The sequence below is a fragment of the Salvelinus namaycush genome, chromosome 16 (assembly GCF_016432855.1).
Source record: "Salvelinus namaycush isolate Seneca chromosome 16, SaNama_1.0, whole genome shotgun sequence".
Classification (NCBI taxonomy): Eukaryota; Metazoa; Chordata; class Actinopteri; order Salmoniformes; family Salmonidae; genus Salvelinus; species Salvelinus namaycush.
The window spans coordinates 32,949,499-32,964,047 of NC_052322.1; the positions used below are offsets into that span (position 1 = coordinate 32,949,499).

At 42.0% G+C, this 14,549-nt stretch overlaps 1 protein-coding gene across 1 annotated transcript; it reads right to left on the reverse strand.

Moving 5' to 3' along the window:
* Positions 1 to 6,339: 6,339 nt before the first annotated feature.
* On the reverse strand, positions 6,340 to 12,029 carry birc7 (baculoviral IAP repeat containing 7). Its single transcript, XM_039011538.1, has 7 exons — positions 11,576 to 12,029; positions 10,082 to 10,181; positions 9,885 to 9,963; positions 9,665 to 9,710; positions 8,745 to 8,954; positions 6,629 to 6,694; positions 6,340 to 6,542 (listed from the first exon to the last, which is right to left on the reverse strand). The coding sequence occupies exons 1-7, from the start codon at positions 12,027 to 12,029 to the stop codon at positions 6,340 to 6,342; spliced, it is 1,158 nt and encodes a 385-aa protein (XP_038867466.1).
* Between the last annotated feature and the right edge of the window lie 2,520 nt (positions 12,030 to 14,549).

Consider the following 14,549-nt stretch of genomic DNA (forward strand, 5'->3'; position numbering starts at 1 on the left):
ATAGACTGAATCCTGTCCAAAACAGTTTTGGAAACCACTGATATACAGTGTTTCAATAGACTGAATCCTGTCCAAAACCGTTTTGGAAACCACTGATATACAGTGTTTCAATAGACTGAATCCTGTCCAAAACCGTTTTGGAAACCACTGATATACAGTGTTTCAATAGACTGAATCCTGTCCAAAACCGTTTTGGAAACCACTGATATACAGTGTTTCAATAGACTGAATCCTGTCCAAAACCATTTTGGAAACCACTGATATACAGTGTTTCAATAGACTGAATCCTGTCCAAAACCGTTTTGGAAACCACTGATATACAGTGTTTCAATAGACTGAATCCTGTCCAAAACCGTTTTGGAAACCACTGATATACAGTGTTTCAATAGACTGAATCCCAAATCTGTAGAAATGGGTGGAATGAAAGGAAATAAGATTATTTTAAATCTTGTTTTACAGTTATTTGTAATTTTTTAAAATGTTTTATTTAACCTTTATTTAACTAGTTGTTGGTGTGGAAGATTGAGGTTTGTGTCAGGAGTTAGATGTGTGTTAAAACTCCAGTCCAGAAACCCAACTGCCTCAAACTACTGTGAGGGTTGAGTGTAAGGTTGAGTGTTTGACAGTTGATCATTAGTTATACACACAGTCGCTGACTGACTTTTTTCAATCCTAAATAGTGTGTGATATGAGAGGTAGTTTGACTACATTTCCCGTCCATGGTATACAAAGATATTGAATGGAGTTTAAATGTAAAAGTAGCACAAATATAGCAAAACAAGAAGACAGAAATATACACAGCCTGTTTTCTCTATCATTCCATCTGTAGATTGTTGATTCAACTGTGATCAATTTTAATGGTTTGTTTCATAGCATGTTTGTAGGGGTTTTGTATGATAACCATGGATATGCTGTATTATACGGTAATAACCTAGTGTATGTTTGGGTCTATGTTGGATTGGGGAACATTTATCCCACAATCCCAAAAGACATACACTTTTGTGCCCAAACTTTAAGATGGGGGCTAGTTCTTGAGTATTTGGAGCATAGAATTAGAATTTAGAATACTGGAATGGACATGAACCTTCTTATGATGGGATAAAGGTCAGCCATTTGATCAGGGAGTTGGTCAACCATGGTTTGCCGGTGCTGTGATAAGATATTGTGTAAAATAATGAATATGAAGAATTTTAGAGGAATGATTCCATAATTTTTTTCAAATGAACTGCCAATATCCCAACATTCCATTCAAACAATGCAGTCAATCCACAGCCATACACTTTCTGAAATCAGTTGATGACAGGACTTAGACAAGTTGTAAATGCAACAAGTACTGATATTGTATTACATAATAGCACTCTCACCTTTACAAGAAAACCAAAAATTAGACATTTACATATATTTTAGAGGCTATGTATTCCGAAAATTTGGTATAAAACCCGTATAAACTGTATTTATTTCTCCCTGACCAATAATGGCTACCATTTTCACCCCATTCTGGAACTTCAAGGTTTTATGACATAGCCCCTCTAGTAATTTAATAGTATCTCTAGCCCCTCTAGTAATTTAATAGGATCTCTAGCCCCTCTAGTAATTTAATAGGATCTCTAGCCCCTCTAGTAATTTAATAGTATCTCTAGCCCCTCTAGTAATTTAATAGGATCTCTAGCCCCTCTAGTAATTTAATAGGATCTCTAGCCCCTCTAGTAATTTAATAGTATCTCTAGCCCCTCTAGTAATTTAATAGTATCTCTAGCCCCTCTAGTAATTTAATAGTATCTCTAGCCCCTCTAGTAATTTAATAGGATCTCTAGCCCCTCTAGTAATTTAATAGGATCTCTAGCCCCTCTAGTAATTTAATAGTATCTCTAGCCCCTCTAGTAATTTAATAGGATCTCTAGCCCCTCTAGTAATTTAATAGGATCTCTAGCCCCTCTAGTAATTTAATAGGATCTCTAGCCCCTCTAGTAATTTAATAGTATCTCTAGCCCCTCTAGTAATTTAATAGTATCTCTAGCCCCTCTAGTAATTTAATAGTATCTCTAGCCCCTCTAGTAATTTAATAGGATCTCTAGCCCCTCTAGTAATTTAATAGGATCTCTAGCCCCTCTAGTAATTTAATAGTATCTCTAGCCCCTCTAGTAATTTAATAGTATCTCTAGCCCCTCTAGTAATTTAATAGGATCACTAGCCCCTCTAGTAATTTAATAGTATCTCTAGCCCCTCTAGTAATTTAATAGTATCTCTAGCCCCTCTAGTAATTTAATAGGATCTCTAGCCCCTCTAGTAATTTAATAGTATCTCTAGCCCCTCTAGTAATTTAATAGGATCTCTAGCCCCTCTAGTAATTTAATAGGATCACTAGCCCCTCTAGTAATTTAATAGGATCTCTAGCCCCTCTAGTAATTTAATAGTATCTCTAGCCCCTCTAGTAATTTAATAGGATCTCTAGCCCCTCTAGTAATTTAATAGGATCTCTAGCCCCTCTAGTAATTTAATAGGATCTCTAGCCCCTCTAGTAATTTAATAGGATCTCTAGCCCCTCTAGTAATTTAATAGGATCTCTAGCCCCTCTAGTAATTTAATAGGATCTCTAGCCCCTCTAGTAATTTAATAGTATCTCTAGCCCCTCTAGTAATTTAATAGTATCTCTAGCCCCTCTAGTAATTTAATAGTATCTCTAGCCCCTCTAGTAATTTAATAGTATCTCTAGCCCCTCTAGTAATTTAATAGGATCACTAGCCCCTCTAGTAATTTAATAGTATCTCTAGCCCCTCTAGTAATTTAATAGTATCTCTAGCCCCTCTAGTAATTTAATAGGATCTCTAGCCCCTCTAGTAATTTAATAGGATATCTAGCCCCTCTAGTAATTTAATAGGATCTCTAGCCCCTCTAGTAATTTAATAGGATCTCTAGCCCCTCTAGTAATTTAATAGGATCTCTAGCCCCTCTAGTAATTTAATAGGATCTCTAGCCCCTCTAGTAATTGAATAGGATCTCTAGCCCCTCTAGTAATTTAATAGGATCTCTAGCCCCTCTAGTAATTTAATAGTATCTCTAGCCCCTCTAGTAATTTAATAGTATCTCTAGCCCCTCTAGTAATTTAATAGGATCTCTAGCCCCTCTAGTAATTTAATAGGATCTCTAGCCCCTCTAGTAATTTAATAGGATCACTAGCCCCTCTAGTAATTTAATAGGATCTCTAGCCCCTCTAGTAATTTAATAGGATCTCTAGCCCCTCTAGTAATTTAATAGGATCTCTAGCCCCTCTAGTAATTTAATAGGATCTCTAGCCCCTCTAGTAATTTAATAGGATCACTAGCCCCTCTAGTAATTTAATAGGATCTCTAGCCCCTCTAGTAATTTAATAGGATCTCTAGCCCCTCTAGTAATTTAATAGGATCTCTAGCCCCTCTAGTAATTTAATAGGATCTCTAGCCCCTCTAGTAATTTAATAGGATCTCTAGCCCCTCTAGTAATTTAATAGGATCTCTAGCCCCTCTAGTAATTTAATAGGATCTCTAGCCCCTCTAGTAATTTAATAGTATCTCTAGCCCCTCTAGTAATTTAATAGTATCTCTAGCCCCTCTAGTAATTTAATAGTATCTCTTCTCTAGCCCCTCTAGTAATTTAATAGGATCTCTAGCCCCTCTAGTAATTTAATAGGATCTCTAGCCCCTCTAGTAATTTAATAGGATCTCTAGCCCCTCTAGTAATTTAATAGGATCTCTAGCCCCTCTAGTAATTTAATAGGATCTCTAGCCCCTCTAGTAATTTAATAGGATCTCTAGCCCCTCTAGTAATTTAATAGGATCACTAGCCCCTCTAGTAATTTAATAGTATCTCTAGCCCCTCTAGTAATTTAATAGGATCTCTAGCCCCTCTAGTAATTTAATAGGATCTCTAGCCCCTCTAGTAATTTAATAGGATCACTAGCCCCTCTAGTAATTTAATACGATCTCTAGCCCCTCTAGTAATTTAATAGGATCTCTAGCCCCTCTAGTAATTTAATAGGATCACTAGCCCCTCTAGTAATTTAATAGGATCTCTAGCACCTCTAGTAATTTAATAGGATCTCTAGCCCCTCTAGTAATTTAATAGGATCACTAGCCCCTCTAGTAATTTAATAGGATCTCTAGCCCCTCTAGTAATTTAATAGGATCTCTAGCCCCTCTAGTAATTTAATAGGATCTCTAGCCCCTCTAGTAATTTAATAGGATCACTAGCCCCTCTAGTAATTTAATAGTATCTCTAGCCCCTCTAGTAATTTAATAGTATCTCTAGCCCCTCTAGTAATTTAATAGGATCACTAGCACCTCTAGTAATTTAATAGGATCACTATGATTTGGACTTTCTGTTGCAGATTGTGTAACTGCCTGGGTTTTTGGCTGTGTCCCTTTAGGAGTATGATGGAGTTGCCCGTAGACACTGATCTAAGCTCAGTTTTGTGTTTCATCTCTTATGAAGTTTTGAGAAGGGGCAACTGATCCTAGATCTGTGTGTAAGAGCACCTTCTACCTGGCCCGTCCCCTTCTGTTTTGTTACTATGTACCACTACCGCCTCCTGCTGTTGAATGTGGTCATGTACACATTAAATACTGCTGAATATGTTTGTGTTCTTCACTTGAACAAACCCCTCAGCTTTGTCATCTAGGCTTTCATGGCATATTGTTTATTGATAAGTTACAAAAAAACAGTTATGGATATTTTCCATTGGCCTACTGGACACTGGACCCCATAGAAAGGTCCAGGTTACTGCCCTGCATGTATGTACGTGTATGTGACTGTATACTTCTTTATCTCCACGTTATCCATGCAGTCTTATACTTAACATCGTTCAGAAGAACTCATGTATTCCTTTATTTCTGTAGCCTCTAAACTCAATTGTTTTTATTTTTTGTATAATTTGTCTTATCTGCTGAGACATGAATGCAATGATTTAACCTTTTTTTATCAAAGCTTGTTTTCTACCTAATCAAAAGAGCCTTGAACACAGAACATAAGAAGATTTGAATTTGGTTCGATCTCGTTTCCAGCAGCATCTGATCAACATGCTCTTATCCCGTGTGGTATTGTGGGTTTGGAAGACAGGCTGCTCATTTGATGATATTGAAATCACAGCTCTTTCTCTCAACTGATATGAGCTTGATAGGAATTCTATTGTAGAACAGTGGTGCAACAATAATGATAGTAAACCATGGACTGTCTCAAATGATATCCTAAAGTAGTGCACTATATAGGTAATAGGATATCATTATTTCAGGAGAGGGCAATATTAAAGAACATTCATATAGCGATGTCTTGTGCAGAATAGCCATTCTGTCATAGATATTGCCAGCTCTATACATTACATTTCTATCTGTAATATTGTATGTTGCACTCCAGTGAGTAAACCCCAAGTTTATCAATACCAAGCCAGGCTTGTCTGTCAGTACTTATGAACATACTGTAGGATCAGCTACAATTTAATAACTGTAGCCAGGATCATTATCAGAAATGAACACACACTGCACCTCATCTCTTGATAAAAAATGAATAGCTTGAAGACAACTAAAGTAATTTGATTTATGGGAACAGTTCTTCCTTTTAATGCAATACAGCCTTTCCAACAGGGAATGGAAGAGCCATACCTGGCATTAGAGTTGGTTGGGGCCTATTGTGGTGGCGTTATGGATACCACTGAAAAAGAGTCCACCTCTTTGTAGATAATTCTGTGTCTTTGTATAGGAAAGTGGGGGGAAAGCTTTTTGTATTTCTCTTCATTTTGTGTCCTCTGTAGTCCCCATCACGTGACTCAATTATGTTATCCTATTTGTCCAAACGTGTAAATAGAAGTTTGTTAATAAAACAATGTGTACTTTTAATCATCTGATTGTGATTTATTTGTATTAGGGATTATTCATATTTTCTGCAAATATTCTAACTGTAATCTGATGTGCAGTTGGACTGATTTAACTTGCTCTTCCAATTGATCACTGTAAACATCAATACTGACAAAACACTGGATATTGCATATGTGTTTATTGTTGTATATAAATATATAAACGAGGCCATTTTCATTTGAGGGTATTTTGAGCAGGGCAAATCAACAGAGCGTTTTTAACGTGGGTCAGATCTGGCATCCAACATCCAGGGAACATTTTCAGAACGTTCGCACAGCACCTATAAAATAATGTGAGCTGCTCCAAGGGGTTCTAGAATCTTTCTTCATTTGTCGAAGGTATACAAAAGCCTAAAAGGGAAACAAGGAAATTGTGTATTGTTTCTCAGTGTATTAGGGATACTATAGAATAATTGTGTCATACATATTCACAGGGGTCTCATACTTGAGTGTGTCTTTCAGGACATGAATGCTCGGACACTGCCTCTGATGGTGGCTCTGCAGATGGGGCAGTGACGCAGGCTGGCAGCACAGTCGCTACACACCACCAGGTGACCACAGGGAATGAAGACAATGGAAACCCGCTTGTCCATACACACCTTACATGTCCGCTCCTCCTGCAGCTGACGCAGGAGCTCATCAGGGGTGGTGTCGCCCACTGCTGAAATACACACAGGAGTGTTGCCGTTTGTGTGTGTGTGTGTGTGTGTGTGTGGGCGAGTGTGTGAAATACACATGACCTCTGACCTTTTTCTCTGATGGGTGTCTGTGTCCTGACCCCTCCTGCACTGAGCCCCTGCCTCTCCACCGGCCCTGATAGGGACAGAAAACACCAACAGTAAAGGGTGAGACATGGTTACTCACGGTAACATCATCTAAACTCAGCAAAAAAATTAACATCCCTTTTTCAGGACCCTATTTTCAAAGATAATTTGTAAAAATCCAAATAACTTCACAGATCTTCATTGTAAAGGGTTTAAACACTGTTTCCAATGCTTGTTCAATGAACCATAAACAATTAATGAACATGCACCTGTGGAACGATCGTTAAGACACTAACAGCTTACAGACGGTAGGCAATTAAGGTCACTGTTATGAAAACTTATGACACTAAAGAGGCCTTTCTACTGACTCTGAAAAACATCAAAAGAAAGATGCCCAGGATCCCTGCTCATCTGCGTGAACGTGCCTTAGGCATGCTGCAAGGAGGCATGAGGACTGCAAATGTGGCCAGGGCAAAGAATTGCAATGTCCATACTGTGAGATGCCTAAGACAGCGCTACAGGGAGACAGGACGGACAGCTGATCGTCCTCGCAGTGGCAGACCATGTGTAACAACACCTGCACACGATCGGTACATCCGAACATCACACCTGTGGGACAGGTACAGGAAGGCAACAACAACTGCCCGAGTTACACCAGGAATGCATAATCCCTCCATCAGTGCTCAGACTGTCCGCAATAGGCTGAGAGAGGCTGGACTGAGGGCTTGTAGGCCTGTTGTAAGGCAGGTCCTCACCAGACATCACCGGCAACAATGTCGCCTATGGGCACAAACCCACCGTCGCTGGACCAGACAGGACTGGCAAAAAGTGCTCTTCACTGACGAGTCGTAATTTTGTCTCACCAGGGGGGGATGGTCGGATTCGCGTTTATCGTCGAAGGAATGAGCGTTACACCGAGGCCTGTACTCTGGAGCGGGATCGATTTGGAGGTGGAGGGTCCGTCATGGTCTGGGGCGGTGTGTCACAGCATCATCAGACTGAACTTGTTGTCATTGCAGGCAATCTCAATGCTGTGCGTTACAGGGAAGACATCCTCCTCCCTCATGTGGTACCCTTCCTGCAGGCTCATCCTGACATGACCCTCCAGCATGACAATGCCACCAGCCATACTGCTCGTTCTGTGCGTTATTTCCTGCAAGACAGGAATGTCAGTGTACTGCCATGGCCAGCGAAGAGCCCGGATCTCAATCCCATTGAGCACGTCTGGGACCTGTTGGATTGAAGGGTGAGGGCTAGGGCCATTCCCCCCAGAAATGTCCAGGAACTTGCAGGTGCCTTGGTGGAAGAGTGGGGTAACATCTCACAGCAAGAACTGGCAAATCTGGTGCAGTCCATGAGGAGGGGATGCACTGCAGTACTTAATGCAGCTGGTGGCCACACCAGATACTGACTGTTACTTTTGATTTTTGACCCCCCCGTTCAGGGACACATTATTTAATTCCTGTTAGTCACATGTCTGTGGAACTTGTTCAGTTTATGTCTCAGTTGTTGAATCTTGTTATGTTTATACAAATATTTACACATAAATAAACGCAGCTGACAGTGAGAGGACGCTTCTTTTTTTGCTGAGTTTATTTACATCTTTAACAAGTCTTCATTTGTTGTTTCTCAGTGTCAATCCAGTAATTTCAGATGAACAAGAATATCAAAGGGTTGTGTTAAAATATGAACGTGGTCAACATCAGAGTTAAAGATACCAACGTTGGTCCAGCAGGCAATTTTTAGGACTCCCCCAGGGGTCAAAGTGTAATTAGAACCCTGTAGGTTGTAAGTTCAAGTAATGGCATGTACCTCCCCTCTGTGAGCCCTTAGCCTTTACCCAGCCCATAACAATCTGCTGGTCCCTACCTCCAAACAAGTATCTATGGGTAGAGGCAGTGGGTTCTGTCAGACAAGGCAAATGTTTAGGGATTGACCCCTGTGAGCTGTACCCAGGCACGTGCTGATACTGTACTATCACCCTGGTAGTGGATGAAGTGAATCCCCTCCCCTTACAGTGTTAAGTGCTTTGAACATCAGAAAAGCTCTATGTAAATCGAAGCCATTATCATTAATATAATCACCATCCTTACCCTGACCTCTGCTCTGCGGCCTCCTGGTCCGGTCCTCCTCCTCAGCTGCCAGTATGTCAGTGACCAGGCCAGACACGGAGGTGTAGTGCTGGCCGTTCAGCAGGTACTTGGTCTGGACCAGACTCTCCACCAGGCCAGCCTCAAACCCCATCTGGAGCACGGTCTGGACCACAGGAGACAACATGGCCGAGGGCACGCCCAGACCACCCACCACATCTGACAGAGGAGAGGACAGGGAGGGACGGGGAGAGAGAAAAAACAAAACAGGTATTAGGTGGGAAGTTGGGAAAGAGACAGTTATATAGAGTTTCACTGAAAACCAACAGCACTGCATTTTTTATTCAGCGTTACTAAGACGATGTGTCTCTCCTTGAGATATGGAAAACCAATGACTTTTTTTCCTCTCCTGTATTCAGTACAACTAAAAAAAGATGAATAGCAGATTCAGCAACAGTATGTGATGCTATTGTGCTAGCATTCTATCATTTGATAAACGGCACAGTAGAGAGAGCAGTACCCCAGGGTGTGGGAGTGGGCAACCAAGAGCCCCGCATCTCTCTGACACACATTAAACCACAGAAACAAATTGAGTTCTGATAGATACAGAGAAAAGCACCACTGAGGGATACATCTGTTTCTCTGACTGTCCTCTAAAACAGCTGAAACGGACAGTATTTGTAAATCTCTCGCTACACACACACACACACACGTTTAAGTGCCCACTTATGAAATACATCCTCTTAGTCTGTATCCAGGGGAAAGCAGCGTATTGGTTTCCAAGGCAATCCATATTTATTGTGTTTGTTCAGCACAGGTTAACACGTGGGGCGGATCACCCAGTGATGTCATTTAGGGAGGCGGGGGTCAAGAGAATGAAGTGGATGTAATATAAGTTTCAATGTTTTCATTTGTATCCTGGGACTCACCATTCTCTGAGTTGATTTCTCTGGACACCGGAGTCTGTGATGCACCCTGGAAAACAAATCAACACGGGATCTATTCTGTGAGTTCTCTAACACACTGTAGTGACCACAACAGTTATGTTGGCACACTAATAATATACAAGTGATCCTGTCTTTTGGTATGACCGTGGAGGACAGTGAAGCACAACAGTGAGGGATGAATGTTAGGGATTAAGGTACTTACCACAGTCTCTATATTGAAGTGAGTATCCTGGATGTTGCTGACGTAGTCCCGCCCTCTCGTCTGGATCAGGAAGTCACATCTGAGGAATGAAAGAGAAAGTTGTAACATATTGACACAGCAGAACCGTGGACACAGGGTCAAAGACATTACATATTGCATTTTGACAGTTTGTGTGTGTTGGTGCTGTTGTGTGTTACCGTGGGAACCACTTGGCGTGCTCCTGCCAGGGGTCATCTCCAGTTTCCCAGTTCCTCAGCCCTCCATCACAGTAGAAACATTTCACGTTGTCACCGTGTCCTAGGAGGAGGGACATAATATTTTGTCTATCATAGCACTTCTGACAAAGACTTTACATGAAGATTAGACACACAAAAAAACACACACATGCATACAGTACACACAGACAGCAAGCAGTGTGTGTTTGCTGTCCGTGTACACACACACAGGTGGATTTAGGTATAGGCGACAATGGCAGCCGCCCAGGGCGGCATCTTGCTGAGGACAGCACGGGGTGCCCGCACAAAAAAAATTGGAATGGTGACATTTGCACGATCGGTTTTCTATCGCTCATTTGCATGTCACGTCAATGATATCATGTCACCGTGTGGGACTGTGGGTCAAATAGCCTTGTCAGAGTGGGGGCCTTGATTCTAGTTTGTGAGATAGGCAGGCTACTACCTGGGAAGGTCTCCCACTCAGAAGTACGAGGTAGGGGGAGAATCTATCAAATAGCACACCTCTAACATTGTACAGTACTAATGCAATTAGTAAAATCAGTCACACTACAAAATAAACCACAATTCATTCATAATACTGTGAATATATAGTTTCACAGACATATTGTTGTATTTTTTCTGGTTTGTGCGAAATTGTTAAGAATAATATAAAACCAGTCTGCACACCACCAAGGTGAATTGGTTTAGTCTTGACTCTTGGTTGACATTGTTGGGGGATAGGTAATGTATTGCTGCTCAGTGCCAAATCAACACAAATGTGTTTCTATTTCTCACTTCTTTTTGATATTTATGAGTCTTATTTTTGTATATATTTTTATAGTTGTAAATGGTATGATTATTTATTTGTGTTGTTCCAAATGTCTGAATAAAAATTACAGTTAGTGCAGAATGGTGCTTTTTTTGGGCGGGGGCGCTGAAGGGGGGGTTCGCCCAGGGAGCCATACGAGCTAGAACCGACACTGCACACACAATGACACAAATTATCACATTAATACACACAGGCAGACACCCCAACATTCCTGCTGTGAGAATGTGGATTGTGTTATTGCATTTCCAAAACTGAATTTCAAACAAAGGAAAAGTTGTTTCTCATAGTCGTAATATGTTCTACGATTTAATGAACACAACAGTCTAACCATAACAGTGATGTTTTCCTTTACGCAGTCCGAGTCCTGTCCAGCTTTTTCTGTCTACAAACACATGACTCAGCGTGGCTATTGTCCCATGAAGTCACACACAAAGACTGGAACCTGCTATTTCTGAATATCCAATTGCCAATTTCTAATTACCAAGGCGTGCGTAATTTTGTCCAATAGCTTCACTAAACATGGGAACTAAAAGAAAGAAGCAAGTTATAAAATGTTCCCAACAGAATTTAGAAAAGTGGAAATACACAACACACACTGATGTCACAATAGGATTTCTCTCTCACCATCAACAAATACTATTGCGCACCTGTGTAGAAGAATCCTGCCCTCGACAGAACATCGGGCTGGACCGCAGCACCGGTGGGCCAGTTGTGGAAGGTGGTGAGACGGGATTCCTCTGACTCCATCTCGGGGTAAACAGCCTGCCCGGCCGCCCCCTGGTCGTCCACAGTCATCCTCTGGAGCTGGCTCAACAGCTGACCGTCCACGGAGTCCGAAGGGGACCCGGGAACGACATACAGTGGGATATTCCCAACGGCTCTACCCATTACCAAACTACAAGTGGGGAAGTGTCTCTTGTGTTCGACGATCGGACTGTCCCCATGGACCCAATACCTCAGGATCCCTCCACAACAGAAGCACTTGACCTTATCATCGGGCCCCAGAAAAAAGAAGCCCGCTCTGGCTAGGTTGGTCGCGGTGACCGGTGCATCGCCCGGCCAGTTTTCAAAAGTTCGAAGCCTCTCCTCCTCGCCTCGCATCTGGGGCGTCTCCAGAATATACATCATCTCGCTCCTGTCATCCGTCATGCTAGTGGGGGTTGTGGTCTCTTCTTTTTCCTTCGGTCCTGTGGCAGTCATCCCTTTTCCGTTCCATAGTGGACTGTGCAGGTGGGAGCGCGGAGCGCGCAGTGCTGGACATATATTCCCTGCAGTTGTAAGCACGGCTTGCGCAGTAGCCCACATCAGGCAGCGTTCCAGAACTCGCTCACTAGATGCCAGAAGGCAGTCCCATGCGGTCAAAACATAGAGATAGATAGACGAACCATCTTTATATCTGTGCCATTATAGTATCTGTGACAGCATAGGTAGCGCCATTGAGGCTACAACCCATAGGAATCCCCACCCAGTTAACTAGTTTGACCACTTTAACATTTCGGAAGCTCTCTATGGCGCTGCCCATGCTATATTGGCCTTTTGGTCAATAGAGGCCTCTGTCATTCTCTTTTCCAGACTGTTTGACGGGGATAGCCTATCACCAAGAGTAGAACAGTGCGTTAGTGAGACGTGTCCAACCCGGAAACCACCAAGTTAAATTTGCTAAACCTACACATTAAATAATGTATATTTATTGCTGCAGATTTTGCACAATGATCGCGACTGTAACCAGTCTCACAATGAACACTGAACAAAAATATAAACGCAACATGTAGTGTTGGTCCAATGTTTCATGAGCTGAAATAAAAGATCCCAGAAATGTTCTACATGCACAAAAAGCATATTTCTCTCAATTGTTTTTGCACAAATTTGTTTACATCCCTGTTAGTGCGCATTTCTACTTTGCCAAGACAATCCACCTGACAGGTGTGGCATATCAAGAAGCTTATTAAACAGCATGATCATTACACAGGTGCACCTTGTGCAGGGGACAATAAAAGGTTTTGATGAAACTGTGGTTTTGCACAACCAAAGAATTGCTGCACAAACTGTCAGAATCAGTCTTAGGGAAGCTCATCTGCGTGCTCGTCGTCCTCACCAGGGTCTTGACCTGACTGCAGTTTGGCGTTGTAACCGACTTCAGTTGGCAAATGCTCACCTTCGATGGCCACTGGCATGCTGGAGAAGTGTGCTCTTCACAGACGAATCCCAGTTTCAACTGTACCGGGCAGATGGCAGACAGTGTGTATGGCGTTGTGTGGATGAGTGGTTTGCTGATGTCAACGTTGTGAACAGAGTGCCCCATGGTGGCGGTGGGGTTATGGTATGGGCAGGCATAAGCTACGGACAATGAATACAATTGCATTTTATCGATGGCAATTTGAATGCACAGAGATACCTTGATGAGATCCCGAGGTCCATTGTCGTGCCATTTATCCACCTCATGTTTCATCATGATGCACAGCCCCACGTCACAAGGATCTGTAAACAATTCCTGGAAGCTGAACATTTCCCCGTTTTTTCATGGCCTGCATACTCACCAGACAAGTCACCCATTGAGGATGTTTGGGATCCTCTGGATCGACATGTACGACAGCGTGTTCCAGTTCCCGCCATTATCCAGCAACTTCACACAGCCATTTTACGAGGAGTGGGACAACATTCCACAGGCCACAATCAACAGCCTGATCTACTCTATGTGAAGGAGATGTGTAGCGTTGCATGACGCAAATTATGGTCCCACCAGATACTGACTGGTTTTCTGATCCACACCCCTACCTTTTTAAGGTATCAAACCAATACCAACTGTACATACCTTTGTGTGCCTCCTCATCAGTATACCTGCAGGCAATCTCACACACAAAAGTGAGCCGTTCAGCCATCTGTGCCCAATGCAGATGGACCACTGATTGTCAATGGGTTTGTTGCCTTACAGAGGGGAGAAGAGAGAAAGGGAGACTATAAGTAGAAGACCAATGAGCCTTCTTCAAGGAGGTGGTTAAGGCATATTAGGCCTAGACCTATACTTTAATAGAAAATATATTCAGGATTTATAGCCGGGGTCTAGGGTCCATCCCCCAGATTTTTGTTGTTAGAGACTTAGGCCTAAAGCTCATGATCTTTATTTCTACAGTTTGCATAGCTCATGATGGAATTTCAGTAAGCATTTCACTGTAAGGTCTACTACACCTGTTGTATTTAGACAAATAACATTTGATTTGATTTGATTTGAATTATAAACATCTTCCCTGGCCTTGCCTACATGTCTTACACTTCCAATGTAAATATGTTAGGCAAGGGGTTTTATCTGGATAGTCTAATATTTATTTCTGCATGATTTAGGCCTAGGAAAAATATTTTCTTTGTAGCCTATAGTATAGGCCTAAATCCCTGTGTCTGAATGGGACTTCTATGTCTGGTGTCTCACAACAGCAACATTTTACTATTTATTGAAATGACTGCCCCTCATTGTACCATGCATCTTACCTGTTTTGCATAAACTTCCCATAAACTGTCACTAGACTCATTCTAACCTGCCAACACTGGTCCACCATGCAGGGCCACCCACCTTTCAAGAAACCCAGTGTCGCTGACGTAAAGCTCAGTCTAGAACCCGGATGGAAC